Here is a 17,563-nt window from a genome sequence, read left to right as displayed (position 1 = left end):
ATATATATATATATATATTTACTTTTTTACTTAACCTTCCTCTTCCACGCTTTGATGTTCTTCCCTCTTTCTTTCAGTTCCCTCACTTCGTCRTTTGGTGAAGGGCTGAGTGCCGGATGTTAGTAATCTGTTGCTCTGACAGAAAACGACATGCATGAATGTTACCCAACCTTATTCCTAGTAACCTCTAGCTTTGAGTCATAAGTTTAATCATTACTAATGGAAGGCGATGAATACCTGGAACCATTTGAGTATTTATTGAACTGACCAATAATGGGATGATGTTGACTTTGGRAAGATATTGATTTCTGTGGTTTATCCTCTGAAACTCACTTAAGGAAATTGAGAAACCCATGAAGGTTGCAAGACATTCTTGAGACATTTGGGCGGTTACTACCTGTATGCTGTTTGCCAACTCCATGCAGCCCGGTGAGATACCAGTGTACACAGTGCCAAAACCTTTATTTACCCACTTAGTCATTACTTTCCCAAACATAAGAGTGTTCTGGCAAAAATGATCAAATTCGTCARGGTTTTCAAAAGCTTTACAAAGCACAACGCAAGTAATTCCATCATGACATCAACTTACACAGATTTTACCACCAAGTCAGCAAATGGTTGTTAGTGACAGTTTCTTGTTTTTAATAACTAAAATGTGACAATGAATACATATCAAACGCAGTTGTAATTGCTTTATAAAACTCTTGTGGTTACTGTTGGTTGCTCTCTCTCATAAACGGTTCTGCCTAGAGATTAAAAGCCTAAAATATCCCATTGTCTAAAATCTACTCATTTTAGCGTCCCTGACAGAATCAGTCAAATGTATAAGTGATTCAAATGAGAGTGTCGGGTGTGTCATGATGTGCTTGCTCTTCATTAGTTTAATTAATTAAATTACCTTCTTCTGACGTGTGCTATTTCAAGCCCTCACCCAGTTATACGTGTTCTTCATCTTCTTGGTGGCCTGGAGCAATGCAGGGATTGTTTGTTTAGATTTGTTCCTTCCTACGCATCACCACAGCATGCAAACACAACTGTAGATAGTTCCATTTCAGGTAACACAGGCAGCCTTTTTAAGCCATGAGCCCATGTTTACAGTTTATGAACTTGGGTTTTGCAGCTGAATAATTAATTTCCCCTGGAGAACTGAATGTTGTTGATCATTCAGTCAGAAAAATGTATCAGGATGTAATCATTTCATATAAGTCAATATCAATGCAGCTGTCTTTACGTACTTTCTACGTTTGTTGTAATTATTTCAATCAATAACGTGTTTTCTTTGTCTCTCTTCCAGAAGAAAGTACACCTGGACCAGTCCTTCTGTCTTTGTCTGTGTCTCTTTCCTGTCACCACAAACCCATCCGAGATAGATGGCCGCCTGTCCTGAGCCTGGTTCTGCTGGGGATTTCTTCCTGTTAACCGGGAGTTTCTCCTCTCCACTGTCGCCAATGTGCTGCTCAGGATGGTGTGACTTGGCGCTATGTAAATAAACTGAATTGAATTGCATTGAATTGCAGTTGAAAGTTTTTGAAATGTTTTCTCTTTCTGTTTGGATGTTAATTAAAGTTACAGCATTACCTGTTTTTTTTTAAATTGACCATTGTATTCTTTTTACAGCTTCTTCTAAGTGATCAGTAATAAAYAGGTTTAGGCAAACGATTGTTCTGCAACAATGCAACCAAGCAGGAAATACTMCTTCAATTAACAGTTGAGCATTTTGAGCTTGTGATCTCTTAAAATATGTTTAACCATGAAGTTATCTATGAACATGTTTTCTGTCTGACTGGATCACAAACAGTGCTTATAAAGTAAAAAGAGTTTCTGTGTTGATATTTCATAGAACTGACTGTAGCACTAGGAACTGTACATCCATTGTTTCTCCTTTAGTTTCTCCGAATTGCTGCCTATTTGGCAAACTGCGACTTCCATTTTAATTTGTTTMAAGACCAAGTAAATGAAATCTGATCACAGATTATTCTTCAGTCATGCAAAGAAGAATCATAAAGCAAATATAACATGTCAGCCAGGCTTTATGTTTTCTTTTAAGTTTAACCTTTGATGATKTTTTTTATGTTTTACATTTGACTGATCTTTTTAATGTCTGAACCCTATCATGTACTTGTCACAAAGCACTTTACAGCTTAAAAGTGAACTTGAAATTTAACGCAAGAAAGGAAGTAAAGCATCAAAATGGAAATTTTGATTTTCTGGAAGATCAGCWCTAGAGGAACCTCTCCTGCTAGGTTGTCACCAGTTGAAACTGCTAAACATTTATTTTTGAAGAGTTTTATGAAATGCTGTGAAATCAGATTATGTTGTGTAGTTTTGTCTATCTATGTAAACCTTAATTGAGGTAATATCAAAACAACTGTTCAATAAYGTACAAAATGTTAACAGTAGTTGTTTGCTTAAAAAATACAACAAATTTGGGAGCCTAATTGAATAATTCATTACAGTGGTAATCCATCAAAAAGCAAAGACAGTAGTTTCCATATGTATATTCATGGGTTTCAGTTGGTAATTATGTAGTACTGTATGTAGCTGAGCCAGAAGTTTCATTTGTGCTAACCGTACAGGGGGCAAACTGTTTAATATCTGAAGTACAGCACACACTCATTTTAATTAAATGCTCTACTTTTTCTACAACATGAAAGAGGTTGAATTCAACAAGATAAAAAAAGTTGTTTTACATCTTTAAACACCTACTCTAAATAATTACCTGTCAAATAGCCTGTTACTAATTGCTGACTAGCAGTCGGGTTTGGTGTCATCTGTTTAAAATGAATGACAAATAGTTTTTATTTTTTTACTTTTTTTAACTTTTTAATTGGTTTTCTATTATGTTTATAAAAAAGTGAGTTTGACCAGTAAGACTTCTTTTTAAAAAAATTCCTTGGTTGGAAATTGCCACAGTGTGGCTAAAATAAGTTTATTTTTATACAGATTAATAGTTGAAGTGATTTCTCAAACTAAAATCTCTTTTTGTCAGTCCGGAAAATAATTGTTTTCTTGAAAACATTTATAACAGTAAACCATAATACTTGTAAAGCATTGCCCGCCATTACTTTACAGCAATAAATGTATTTTCTTTGCAGTAATCAGCTGCTTCAATTGATTTGACAGAAACCCAGACAAAATACACACAACAAACTGAATTCAGTACATTTAATGTCAATTGATTAATTGCACATTTACTCAAGTGCTGAGTCATACTTTATGTAAAGCTTTAGAAAATACAATCTGAGTCATCTCTGATGTGACTGTGAGTGTGTTAATGTAGATTATTGAAAAAGAAAAAACCACATTTGATGACATATACGTACTTCTTTGAAGTAGTCTCCCTTTTTATATCTGTAAAGTAAACACCAAGAAACCAGGTAGCATAACAACTGGTCAACATTAAAGATTTATATCATTCATTTGTAATTAGGTAGTGTAACTTTTCCCTTTCTGTGAACATCTCGTGTCTGTTTCAGCACTTTTTTTAAATATCTGTGGAATCTGACATACTGTTCTACCCTGGGGAAGAGAACATGAATTACTCCCCACCAGCTGAGACCTGAATTACCAGTAACCTATATCTTGAGCTGCAGTAATGTTTGTGCATGCTCCACATCACACAATCATATCCAACCCCAACCATTTTAGAAATAGTTTKATAGGTTTACAATACTTTTTAGAAATTAAAAAAATATTTTGGATAATCAACTTTATACAATACTAAAAACAATGTGCTTTTCCTCATTTAGTGTTTAGTGCTGAGTTCAATAATCCCTCTTCCAAAGTTTCAGTGAACACAATCCCCGTTTCACTGAGGCAGGTTTTAGTCACTATGTCAGGGAGGTCTCTCTCCGTGAAACTTTCTATGTCTGTACCTGGCATTCTTCTCCTTGGCCATATTGATACAGGCATTGTGCTTGTTACTTTGCAAGTGGTTCCAGTACTTGATGAGTTCATTGGGTTGGAACTGATGAGATGTGATCAGGTGGCTGTACTTACAACTAGAGTAAGAGACACGCCAATGGTTGAAGAGGAACTCATTGGGAGGGGGAGCTGGGTCAATGCGCAGCTTTGCCAGGCAGATCCCCACGTAAACATCCTCAAGGTGGAGCCTGCGTATGCTGAGCGAGGCCTGATATATCAACTCCGCCATGTCCCCTGAGAACACATACCCTGTGCCTGAGCAGAAAATTGGGTAGCGCTCACTTGGATAAAGCTCTGGTGGCATGTACCACTTGCTGTCCTTGTTTCGATTTGGTGCATAGCCCCTCATTAAGTAGCCAGTAAAGTACCTCTGTTTAGGTGGCGTTTCAGGTTTTAGCAGCTTCTGAATAAGATATTCTGTGTTGACGAACATGTCACTGTCTGTTTTCATCACATAAGAGACATGTGGGCAATAGGTAGCAACCCAGTTCATGCCCATCAGGGTTTTGATGGTCAGGTTGTAGTACGTGTCCTGATAGTCCTGTTGGATGATATCATGGTAAACACGGCTCTCTTCTTCTATGCTACTTTGAATGAAGGTATCAGACCTCTTGGGCGTGCCAAGAAGAAACAGTCGAACAAACCCCAACCCCATTGCTATACTCTCATTTCCCCAAGTCTGGCGAATTGCATTGCGTGCATCAGCTTGTCCGGGTTCCACAGCAATGAGGAGAACAAGGAAGGGTGTGGTTTCCTTGCACTTGAAAGGCTCATTTAGAATGTAGTTGTACGGCTGAGCACTAAGCTTCTCTCCTACATCCATCTCCTTCTGTAAACTGTTGTTAGTGCTCATCGAGTCCCAAAGCCCCATTACAGCCATCCTGGCACCTTCTCCAGCTTCACGTCCCACTCCTGCTGGCTCTCCTGCTGCTCCCTCCGCTTGTTGAACGCTGAGGTTGAGCAGAGGCTTTGGCGCTACATACCCTGTCTCCCTCCACAAGCTCCTCAGAGAGCTGTTCTGATGTGCCTCTCCCTTCGGACTGCGGAAACCTCTGATGGTGTAGGTCAATGGATTGTCACGAGGCCCACTGCGCCCTGACAGCCAATCCTGGTGGCTGAAAAATAAGAAGAAAGTAAAGAGTAGAGCCAAGGAGAGTAAACCTGCCACGTGGGTTCGAAAGAGCGAACGTTTGATGTTCCAGGTCATCTTAATGGGACAGCAGTGCCGCCGTCTCCACTGCATGGTGAAGACTGGGGTTGCAATCGGCTACTGTCACATACAGTCACCTTAAACATGTGGTTGCCAACAAACTGGAGGGTTATCTGGGCTGGCACATGGGTTGGAGTACACCTCCAGGTGGAGTCAGGGAAACATCTGAGTCCCAAAGTGTAGCTTGGAGCAAGGTTAAAAGGGCTCCCGGTGAGAAAAAAAAAGAAAGCGGCTATTTTTTGGCCATCGAGGCATCAACCGGGCTCTTCTTTGGCACWGCAGACAAGTAAAAGGTCATGCTCACTGTCTTGTCTTCTTCAGGTTAAAACAAGGGTCACGTCATCTGTGTCTGCTCCCTGTAATTTGGAAAAAAAGAGAGAAAAAGAAACTGAGAAAACACTCTGGGAATTGCTCCAAAAAGTCCCTTACATCCACTGGCACTGAGCCACCAATTATTTGAATTACAAAAGAGTTTTTATTTGATTTATCAAGAAACCTGAGTTTAACTTTCATCATTTTAAGTGTGGTTTGTTTTGACACAGCATTTCTAAAATAATTTTGGCCAAATGCAACAAGTCACAGATAGAATGAGTAAGTCCAAAGTTTTAGGAAAAGAGTCCCATATATGTATAAAAGATGTAATTTTTGGTGAGATGGGTAATAGCAATTTAGGAAAAATACAGTTCAAATAATGTACAACTGATACTCTCATATGTTACACAATAGGCAAAAAAGAATATTTCCTTTATCGTCTTAAAATCTTGAACAGTAAAATATTGTTAAACAGTTAAAAATGTAAAATACTCATGATGGAAACTATAAATTAGCACGTATTAGCTGGATATGGTGAAACGGTAGCTTCACTTTGCATTTTTTTCTCAGCATAATGCCTGGAGCTGAAGTATAAATTGCTGGTTTGCTCAACGTGGTGCCAGCTAACACTGCTCTGAACCACATAGGCCAGCGAGTGTCATCAGCCCCCCACTGTACATCAGCAGCAAGGGAGGAAATGTGTCTGTCGAAATGAGTTTTAAGGGTCCAGCAGGCAGTGGTGCTGAACCCTGAGCCAGCCCCTGGCAGTGACAGACATTGCCCGTCATTCACCTTCAGTCTATCAATGCTGCATAATGTCTTATTGGGATCACCCGGGCTGTTGAATCCTCTAAAACCAAACATAAACATGGGATGCAATCGGGAATATTTGTTTGGTTTATTTTGAACATGTTAACTATATACAATTGTTTTAAACGGATCCCCGATTAGTTGTAACATTAGACTTTATTTGATAAACATATATTTTAACTGTAAAATAAAGACTGTAAAAATACTGTAGGCTGTTTATTTTTATAATTTTTAAACTAAAAGTTTAAGAATATATTACACGGACGGAGCCATTTTATTTACACACAAAGCATTCTGGGTAAATGATGATGTGGATAGGTCCTCTGTGCAAGGCTGCTAGCGAGCTATATCCACCCTGAAGGTTAATCTTGGACAATATCTGACGATTGGCTCTTTTAAATGAAACCAGAGAGCGTTAGCCCCGATGCTATCACCATATATATGTATTAGCTCAGCGCTACACATTCTCCTCTCACCACTGAGGTCCTCCRTCCACATGACAGAGAGGRGAACRCAAAAATGACTCAGCCTGCAACTGAAAATATGGATGGAGGACCTCAGTTTAGCTTGTTTGTCACGCTAGCACYGAGCCAATACATATAAGGCAATATAGCATCAGCACTAGCGCAATGGCTAACAGGCTAAGCTGAGGTTCTTCTTCCATGAAGCAGCTCTGTTGTCCTCCATCCATATTTTCAGTTCCAGGCTGAGTCATTTCTACCTTCTCCTCTCTGTCAACGCTCATTTACGGTTTCATTTAAAAGAGTCGATCATCAGATATTGTCCAAGATTAACCTTCAGGGTGGATATAGCTCACTAACCTATCCACGTCATCATTTACCCAGAATGCTTTGAGTGTAAATAAAATGGCCCTGTCTGTGTTAAAATATATTTTTAAAAATTTACAAAACTAAACAGCCTACAGCATTTTTACAGTCTTTATTTTACAGATAAAATGTTTATCAAATAAAGTCTAATGTTACAACTAATCAGGGATCCCTTTAAACAAAGAAGAGAAAAACAATAAAGACACATATATGGTATGCACTAAGATGGATGAAATGTGTCTACCAGGGATTTGTCCACAGAAAACACACAAAGACAGTCATACTCAGAAGGCACTGATACGCAATTAAACTAAGGTAAACAATCAGTTTGGACAACCACATTTCTTGTATTCTGCATGTAATTATATTTGCACATACTCAGCTTCTGCAAGCACACAACATTTGAAGCACATTGTCTTTTATTACAACAGTTTCACATCATCACGTGTCTGATTCACACAGAATATGTGCRCACATGATTATTTCTGGAGTACACACACACACCTCATCACTGCTATGTTATCATACACACGCATAGAAACTAAGACATGGCAGCAGAAAGCAGACACCAGTGAATACTAATGTAGCAGTCTAATTCATCCACTGCCTTTCCKTTCTTGTGTGTTGGCTCACTTTTTAATAATTTGCAGAACTGAAACAACAGAGCATCATTCTGTGCAAACACTATGCGTGTGGTTTAGTATGAGAAAGATTTCCCAAATTTCTAATTTTAATTTTCTGTTATGTTTGCTCATTCATCGAGACAACTGACGAGGAACACGATAACCTTTTCAGGCGAGTGTGCTTACCCAGTGCAAGCAATTACAGGGGAATGAGAGGGGCCAGGGCAAGCTTTGTTTTAAAGGTTAACATACTTTACATCGAAGCACATCGAGCGCTTGAGAGATTTCTGCTGTCAACTAAATGAACATCTAGTTACACAAGCTCTGATGAAGAGGACACACATGGAGGCACACAGACATCAAGGCATAAGCACTAAAGGAAACACACAAGAAATGGATGCCCACACACGCCGGTACCCACCCACCCACACACTCACATGCAGGCAACCATGAATGGCTTTAGGCTTTTTTCTTTTTGTCTGTTCGGTCTCCACATAAATGCCAATTCCACTGGAACGTCAGACATTCATTTTTACTTTTAGCGGTACTATTTAATGTGTCAATGTCTACCCTCATTAATTCATCTTCTTGCCTCTCATCAATGTCACTTCTATGCAAGCCAATTAGTTACACTAACACTAATTAAAGCCCTAGCGATTCTGCAGTGGTCAATAATCAGAATGAAGACTGTAGAAGTGGCACTCTGCTGACTGTGTCACAGATCAGCTTTGAATCTAGGAAAAAAAACTGAAGTCATGGTAGCGTGCTTTCTTTGTTTCAATAAGCAATGTAACCATTTATTTTCCTTCTACAATAAGTCTAATGTAGTGCTGGGTGGTGTGACCCAAATTTTATATTACGGTATTTTCAACAATTATATAGTATCACAGTATTTCCGTATTTGACGGTATTTTTCTTTTCATCATAGCCCAGCTGATAATAAAATGTACACATGTTTCTTATTGATTAGCAAACCTGAAGTTACTCTCTTTCTACAACACAGAAACTATTTCTTTACCTTTTTTTTTTACTGTACCTCTGTCTGTATCGCTGTTTCCCTCCTCTACAAGACTTTTCTTCTTTGCCTGGTTGTAGACAGTAGACATACATTTTGGTCGTGAAGGAGGAGGGTTGAGCAAAGATCATTATCGGGTCTATCATTTTATGTTATTTAATAAAATTTAACAGGTTGGCTCAGCCTCCGTGCATCAGTCAACTCAACCCTGATACAAAGCCACTTCCGCCGGAAGCCCCCCAGACTTTTCACAATAGAAGTACGTTAACGTCTCCATGAAACCTATTCGTGCACATCACTGAAGAGGTGTATACTACATTCAGCGATGGCGAAAATGGAAGAGTTTTTTTAAGCAGTGAAATTGCCAGCAGCCGCTCGTTATTGAGAAGATGCTATAACAACATTAGCTTGCTAATGTGCATAGCCAACCCATTCTCACTCCCAAGTCATCGCATATTGACGCTTTTCCAAGGTTCCCTCTGCGTCCGATTTTAATGCGTGGAGTACCCCCTTCACATCAGTTTTTGACGAGATGGGGAGGAATCCATTGTCATAATTTCAGAAAGTGTAGAAAATGCACCAAAACTACCGTCCCAAAGCCTAAAATTACCTTTATTCACTCTAGACATGCTGTCCCTGACACTAGTACCTAAAATTAACCATTTTTATAAATTGTAGGAAATTCACGTGAACTACGTGTCCTGAAGCCTAAAATTACATAATATTCGCCCTAGACATCCTATCCCTGACCCCACTACCTAAAATTAACCATTAACCCTGATCCCTAACATTAACCACGGATCCCAAGTCAAAGACCCCTATATTTTGCGTCCCAACGCGTCAAACTTGGACGCCGAGGGAACAAGGAAATGCCTGGTGCATCAAAAACTGACGCGACGGGTGTACCCAACACGTCAAAATAAGACGCAGAGGGAACCTTGGAAAAGTGTCAATATGTGACGAGTCGGGAGTGAGAATGTGTTAGCATAGCGGTGCTGTGGGACAAAAGTGTTCCCAGTGAAACAGTTCACTGCCACGATGTAACATTCTGAACAAATTCAGGCTATTCAAACTGGTATGTCGGTATTCAGATAATTCATAACAAAAATAAAAGCCGGTTTTCGGTACGAACTGGTATGCCGCCTAGCAATAGTCTAATGCACATGTTGCCAACGCTAATGAGGATATGACCATCATTTAGCAAGACACTGGATTTTGTGATACCAACACACTTTCCCMAAAACAGATACAGCTCTCATTTGCGAGCCATTTAGAGTACCTTGCTTGCTGAAGATAGAGGTTAAATTCTACTTTATTGAAACAGGCCTGACTGATTATATGCCTGGCTGAGGCTCCAGGTTTGTCTAATAATGCTGCCCAGAAGCAACAATCTTCACTGAACCGCATAATATATAATTTATTTTAATATTGAGATAGTGTTACAGCACCTGGCCTTCATCAGAGTAACAGAGACTCAGAGTTCATAAGATTATAATGAAACATTACTCCACATCACAGAAAAACCATGGCTGCTGTGGCTAAAGAGGAGCCACTTCTATGATTGCAATCTGTTGTATTTTAATCTAACAATGGCTGTTGGGTTTAACAAAAAACGTCAATAAACTGATTTTAAAACATAAGCAAACTCAAGATGAAGGTTGATGCCAGAGACTGTTCACTTCATTTGTGTGTTGTGTTATCTGGTTGAATCAACTGTGTGAATAAGAGGTAGTGTCATTTGTTAAGCAAATAGGACAGATTAGAAATATCTGCAATGTAACAGGAAAAATTGGCAGTGCTAATATTAGCAGTTCAGGAACAGGATTGGTTTTATTTTCCAACTCAGTGGCCTTTTTGTGGGTCAAAAGAAATTGTGAACATCAGTTTTTTTAATGCCTTCAATAGCTAAAGTTTAAAATTTGCTCGACAGAAGTTATTCTAATGTGAACATCAATAACTTAGTATAAAAAGGTAGCATCAACTTGCTTTTCCTGCGTTTTGACATGGCGTTAATAAAATATTTAGGAGGCGCCAACATAAAAGTCAGAGAGACCACATGAGATTTGGTCCATCTTCTGGGAGAAAAGCAGATTACTTCCTACTCGTGAGCGCCCCCTCTGGTGGGGAAACATTTTTTCAGGGATACAAACTTTTTCAGAACACCGGTAGACGGCAGCCATTACAGACGAGCATGTGTTTGTTGTTGTTCGAGGAGCGGCCCAGTCACACGCTAATGTCATTAGTTCGTTATCATTACTAAGGTGCAGGACTGCTTTMCCCCCCTTTTTCACATCGTCGCCTGTTTGGATCTGTTATTATCTCACTCTGAGACACGAAGGAGTGTCAGAGTTAAGCTTGCTTCAACTGCTTTTTACGTCGTGGTCTCATTTCTGGACTCAGGCATTTTGTGAATGAAGCCGATATTTCAGTTAAAATACATAAGTAAAAATATTTATCAGAGTATAGTACTACCCCCCAACTTTATGGATGATTTTATGGATTAATTTTATGTATTAAACTTGAAAAAATACAGTAGTTCATTTCTGTTTATTTTATGCACTGTATTGATCCCCTGGCGGGGGATTAATTCTCTGCATTTTACCCATCGCACATGTGGAGCATTACACATGATCAACAATGATTTTATATAAATCTATTAACAGTTCTTTATGGTTTAAAATATGCTTTTTTCCAAAGTGCACTTCCAAGGTTTTAGGAATTCAGAGGAAACCTTACAAATTAAATTGTGTTTACTCTTTTTATTTTTAGTGACTGAAGCATTCACTATTGTGATTTTTTTCTTCCATGTGTTTTTTTGTTTGTTTGTTTGTTTTGTTTCCACAACTGTTGTGCTATTTCAAAAACCTATAGATGAAAACATTCATTCATGCTCATTCAGAACATTTTGACTATGACTTTTGGTAATTCCGCAATTTATACTATTTTATTTTTAATGTTAGCTAATTTTACCTTTTTCTCCATGAAATTAAATGGAGCTAAAACCCTTCAAAATATTTAAAAAATCTTTACCGGACGGTTTACATTTTGTTCTGGTTCTGCCTTTTTTAAAACTTCCTTGTATTAATTTCAGCTTCCTTTGGTTTCTATTTAGCTGACCTTAGATTTTATTTTCTGAATTTTTAGCTATCATTAGAAACTTTTCTGCTATTCTTCTGCTAATTTCAACTTCTTCTTTTGCTATTTTTAATTTTTAGTTGTTTCCTTTCACTTACTTTCTGCACACTTCAGCTTGTTCTGCCCCTCCAAGTACTTTTTATCTGGATTACTCTGCATTTTTCAGCTATTCTCTGCCTCTTGAAGCTTTTGTTGTCACAGTTTGGGTCGGCTCAACAAATTTCAGCAACCATTCTGGGATCCATCTCAATTGTTAAAAGTAAGCAAGCATTAATAGGTTTGCTTGGTTTAGTTTAATTTAATTGAGTTAAAAAAACATTCCTGCTTCTTCAGCAGCTTATTATTCATCAATAAGCATTCACACTGCATTTTTGCAGGAAATGCAGTTTATTAAATTGAGTTTATACATATTTTGTTTAAGTGTTAATGCAACTTTTTTTCTGTTATAATGTACAGAGCTGTGCAGTCCAGTTTATTTTTTTTATTTTTTAACAGCAGTGCAACAGGTAATGTTCCATGATTTAATCCTGTTTTCTTGTTCTGCAGGCGAATCCTTGTGTCTACACACACGTCTCAAGCATGATTATGAAAAAAGGAAACTAAGTCTCGCCTCTGCGTTGCACAAACAATGGACRTCTGGTAATAAGTGTACTCATGTGGGTGGATTATTCAGATTTGAGTTGGACCAGAATTCAAAAATGATAATAAAAAATGATTAGTTGTGCTTAAATCAGCCATTTTTTTCCCTTATAATCAAGAACCACCATTAAATAAAACATAGTCATAAGTTGATTGAGAGTTGTTTTTTGTTCTTTCTTCTTTAATGAGTATAACTTGGTCAGATGTGGGACAGGCCACTTGAGCTCCCTCATTACATGATCCCAGCTAATTCTTTAAAGCTCAGTTAACCCAAATTGAAAAAAAAATAATCTTTGGTGRAAAACTAGTGAGATTTATCTGCCCTGGTTTTGCAGAAGCAGCCTCTTCAAACAGAGGGAGTGGTTTTTGTTCAGCTAGAACTAACATGAATTCCTCCACTTTACATTTGGGATCTTTTTGTTTAATTACTGTATTTATTTGTGTAATACGATCTCACGTATAATATCATCTCATGTATAATACGACCCCCCTTTTTTTTACTTAAAAAGAATAAAAAATTAATCCTCAAACTACCTCCAATTTTATACAGACTTCAAGATTTTTCAGCCTTTGCAGTTTTTATACATATCAGTAAAATGATCATTGGACTGTTCATCTTATTTTAATATTTGCACTAAAAGGTATTTTGACAACAAATATATATCAGCTGTAGCAGCATCATATGGATTCTGGCGTTTTACACATAGTCCACCAGGAGGCGCCAACACAAAAGTCAGAGACTTCACATGAGATTTGGACCATCTTGTGGGGGAAAAGCAGATTACTTCCTACTCGCGAGCGCCCCCCTCTGGTGGGGAAACTTTTTTCAGGGATACAAACTTTTTCAGAACACCGGTAGACAGCAGCCATTACAGACGAACATGTGTTTGTTGTTCCAGGAGCGGCYCGRTCACACGCTAATGTCATTAGTTTGTTATCATTTCTGAGCTGCAGGACTGCTTTTTTCCCCTTTTTTCACATCATGTCGCCTGTTTGGATCTGTTACTGTCTCGGTCTGAAGCACGGAGGAGTGTCAGAGGTAAGCTCGTTTCAAATTCACATGGGATTTGGTCCATCTTGTGGGGGAAAAGCAGATTACTTCCTACTCGCGAGCGCCCCCTCTGGTGGGGAAACATTTTTTSAGGGATACAAACTTTTTCAGAACACCGGTAGACGGCAGCCATTACAGATGAACATGTGCTTGTTGTTGTCCCAGGAGCGGCTCAGTGACACCTAAGGTCATTAGTTAGTTATCATTACTAAGGTGCAGGACTGCCTCTTTTTCTTTTTTTTCACATCATGTCGCCTCCCTGGATCTGTTATTATCTCGCTCTGAAGCATGGAGGAGTGTCAGAGGTAAGCTCGTTTCAACTGCTTTTTACGACGAGGTCTCATTTCCGGACTCGGGCATTTTCAGAATGAAGCYGATATTTCAGTTAAAATACATAAGTAAAAATATTTATCCGAGTATAGTACTACCCCCCAACTTTATGGATGATTTTATGGATTTAATTTTACGTATTATACTTGAATAAATACGATAGTTTAGGTGTGGTTGCTTCTGGTTTTCAGGACATGGTATGTGGACATTGTGAAAGTTATCAAAAAAAAAAAGGCAGGATGAATCTGCAAATGTTTTAAAACCAAGAACATCTAAATATAGTCCGTCAGCGTTTATGTACAGGGGTGCAAACAAAATCGTGTCGAGTGGCCATCTTTCAGTGCACAAAGCCATAAACAGGGATACAGCCCAACATTTAGATTTGTTAGCCATTAAAGACGGCTGTAAGAAAAGAACTGAGCAGCCTCTTAAAACTGGACTCAGAAATACAAGAGACCTCTGGGAAATAAAGCTTTGGCAGATGTGAACCATTGTAGCCGCAGTAAAAATTATATGACGGCAATTTTCTTTCAACCTGAAAGTGATACCCAGCTCATCTAATCGTGTTCCAACTCAGCATCCTTCCTAATTCTAACAGGACCTTTGTTCCAACAAGTTTTCACAGCTTTTGTGCACGAGACACAGAAATCTTTGGTGGCTTGGAGGATAAACTCTATTAATGTTTTATACACTTAGACGATAAAGCTGGCCACCTTTATGTCTTTTTTTAAAGTTTATTGCAGAATCTAGCAACTATCATTAAGCATGAAGGGTTTGAGGTGCCAAATAGCTCAGGCAGGTTGACACAAAGCWTCCCACATCGATCTGAATCAATGCRAACTCTATAGTTTTCCCCTCTTGGCAGGTTCTCTAAACTTAAATGTGTGTAAATGAATACATTAGGGTGGYATCTCACYGAGCTGTGACAGTTGGGAGACGAAGATGCTCATAATCGTGGGAAAAATTATGAAAAAATGCACATTTTACAGCTGCAGCCTCACTGAGCTACTAACATTTGCAACCAAATGACTGGTGGTTGCATGTAGTGCAGACAGGTTGTGAAAACGACAGCCTGTTTTTATTTGCACAGCTTGTAAAACTGTTTGATTGGTCATGCATATTATTTTGCTGTCATTGTATTGATTTAATGTGCCGGAGTTCACTTTTGAAATGTAAACAGGCAGATTTCAACTAGGTTTTAATAATTATTAATCATAATATGTAAAATRGGGCTGTGCACTGGCAAGAACAGAGGTCACAATATGATCCTATCGCAGTCGTCATATATTGCGATACTGTATATAATGCCTTTTTCCTCCAAAACATTCTAATAATACATGAATAAAAACCTCAGTATAAAGTGTACACTACGCAATCARTTCAGTTAATTTTTATATGCAATCAGAACACTGAACAACAGTGAGAACTGTTTGTATTTCCTATTTCCTCTTACAACATCCATTGGTTTAGCCTTAATTAAAAACCAATACAGTGCTTTTGAGAATCGATACAGTATCAGCAAAATAAATATAGTGATATTTCAGTGCATCCCTAATAATATATTATAATAATGATATTACAAAAAATATATATCAGACGTGGACGATGGAGCCAGATGTTTCCTGTCAGAGGAGAGGCTCTTATCTGTGCGGGAGTTAAAATCCGGCTCATAAAACGGGTTGGCCACGCCTGCAACTTAATTCAGATTAATCTGAAATGGTTTGGAATTACYCAGGACAACTGTGGGACTATTTTGAAGAGAAAAGTTGTTGCACTTTAAAAAACCCAAGTGCACCTCAGTGAAGAAGTCCCCAGAGACATCTTGGATATCGTCACAACCCAGTGAGATATTATCAACTTGGTTTATACTTAAAAGTTTAAAAAAAAGGTATTTTGAATAAATGAGTTTAAAGTCCACCTGCCTGGAACACCTTGTAAAGAGCCCCTGTCAGGATCCAGAAAGCATCTAATGAAGATGAGATCTATGATCTTGAGGGGATAAAAGAAGGTAAGTGGAGTGGCTGATTGATGGCTACACGGACCCAAGGCAGCWGAGAAAGGTGGATGTAATGGAGTGGAGAGAAAGGAGGGGAAGGCTAAATGAATAATGAGGATGTGGAGGACTGATGGGGACGTGCAGTGCTGCTGTATACCTCCTCCAAATCACGCTGCYGCCGGCGGCTGATGGGAAGCGTGAACCCGGATCCCTCCGCCCGCCATCACCGCCTCTCCGCCGGGGACTTCCTAATTGCTTTGACACCTTGGGTGTGTGACGTCCCTGGTCCTCATTCCCGTGCTCAGGTAACGTGCAGGTTTTTGGGTTCTCCTCTTACTAGTAACTCTTCAAATAAATGTTTATGTTTTGAGGAGAGAGACGGAGGAAAGAGCATCCGCGCGCTTTCATCTGGAGAGAGATCCGCTGRAAGGACGACTGAGAGGCGCAGGAGTGCGGCTGGTGCTGAGCTCAGACGCTTAGGTACAAAAAATAAATAAATAATAAATAAAATAATAATAATAATGGATCACAAAAACATCACCTTCCACTTCCACCCGAGTCCAGTCACTGGCGAGAACATGTAGAGTCCTGGAGGAGAAAAACGCGAGCAATAAGTCATAGTTTCACCTCCGGGCTGGGTTGTTTTTAAGCCGCTCCGCCCCTCGCTGCTGTTCCTTTTCCGGTAGCTTTTCCTTCGCGCTGTCCGCCCCGAGCCCCCGCCAGAACTCTCAGCCGGGAGCAGCAGCGGCTGGCTCCGCGGAAGCTGTCGGTCAGGACAACCGTTACACTGACGAGGCTGGAGCACGTCACGGCATTCTTTAGCTGAGCTTCGTCACGTGACCCGGTTACTCGCTTGCGATGCGTTCAAGGGCTGTAGGTGAAAACAGCACCGCGCTTTCCACACAAACGCGGCGTCAGCGTCTACCGTGGCTCCTGTAAAAATACATACAGAAACACCAGATACTGGCTTGTAACGTTGAAAAACCTGGTTAGCTAATGTTTCTTATTTAGTTTAATTTGGATGACAGCAGGGAAATGAAAAGCAATGAGGAGATCACATTTAGCACAGTTTATACTCATTTATGTACAACTTTCCTGGTTTATTTCAGTTCACTATAGACATATGTGTCAAATTCAAGGCCCGCGGGCCAGATGTGGCCCACCAGGGGGGGGGTACCCGCCTCAAAAATAAACAAATAAATACAGAAAATGTATTTTTGGTACCACTTTACAATAAGGCTCCCTTTATAGATGGCTTGTAAAAAGGTTATAGATAGGTTATTGATTCATCTGTAAACACTTTATAAATCATTAATAAGTGTTCTGGACGGGTTCTTCTCTAATGAAACTTTCATTGAAAGTTTCATTAGAGAAGAACCCGTCCAGAACACCTATACAATTTTTTTTCCTTTTGATTTTTTACCTGGATTATTGAGATGCATCAGGAGATTAATAAGTGTTTATCATGCATTAATTAAGAATAAGAAAAAGACAAAACTGTCTGGTTTCTTGCTAAACAATGAGCCAAAGCTGTTCATGTACATATTATAAAGTGTTATATTAAACATTTCACACTAGGTTAACTTGTAAGCACAATAATGTATTGGAAACACATTTACATTACGTACACTATTTATTAATGATTAATAAATCAGCCTTATAAATAGTGTACAGTCTTACAGTTTACAATA

General features: G+C 38.9%; 1 protein-coding gene across 1 annotated transcript; it reads right to left on the bottom strand.

Annotated features, from left to right (window-relative positions):
- Nucleotides 1–3,151: 3,151 nt before the first annotated feature.
- Nucleotides 3,152–16,660, bottom strand: b3galt2 (UDP-Gal:betaGlcNAc beta 1,3-galactosyltransferase, polypeptide 2). The gene is made up of 2 exons (XM_014016779.1): nucleotides 16,030–16,660; nucleotides 3,152–5,490 (listed from the first exon to the last, which is right to left on the bottom strand). Exon 2 carries the CDS (start codon nucleotides 5,165–5,167, stop codon nucleotides 3,836–3,838), a length of 1,332 nt encoding a protein of 443 aa, XP_013872233.1. The 5' UTR covers nucleotides 5,168–5,490; nucleotides 16,030–16,660; the 3' UTR covers nucleotides 3,152–3,835.
- Nucleotides 16,661–17,563: the final 903 nt, after the last annotated feature.

The sequence above is a fragment of the Austrofundulus limnaeus genome, unplaced genomic scaffold (assembly GCF_001266775.1).
Source record: "Austrofundulus limnaeus strain Quisiro unplaced genomic scaffold, Austrofundulus_limnaeus-1.0 Scaffold155, whole genome shotgun sequence".
Classification (NCBI taxonomy): Eukaryota; Metazoa; Chordata; class Actinopteri; order Cyprinodontiformes; family Rivulidae; genus Austrofundulus; species Austrofundulus limnaeus.
This window is presented reverse-complemented; position numbering and strand designations above follow the sequence as displayed.

Bases quoted from the DNA above. Each gene is read 5' to 3' on its own strand.
- b3galt2 (XM_014016779.1), bottom strand. From the start codon at position 5,167: ATGCAGTGGAGACGGCGGCACTGCTGTCCCATTAAGATGACCTGGAAC.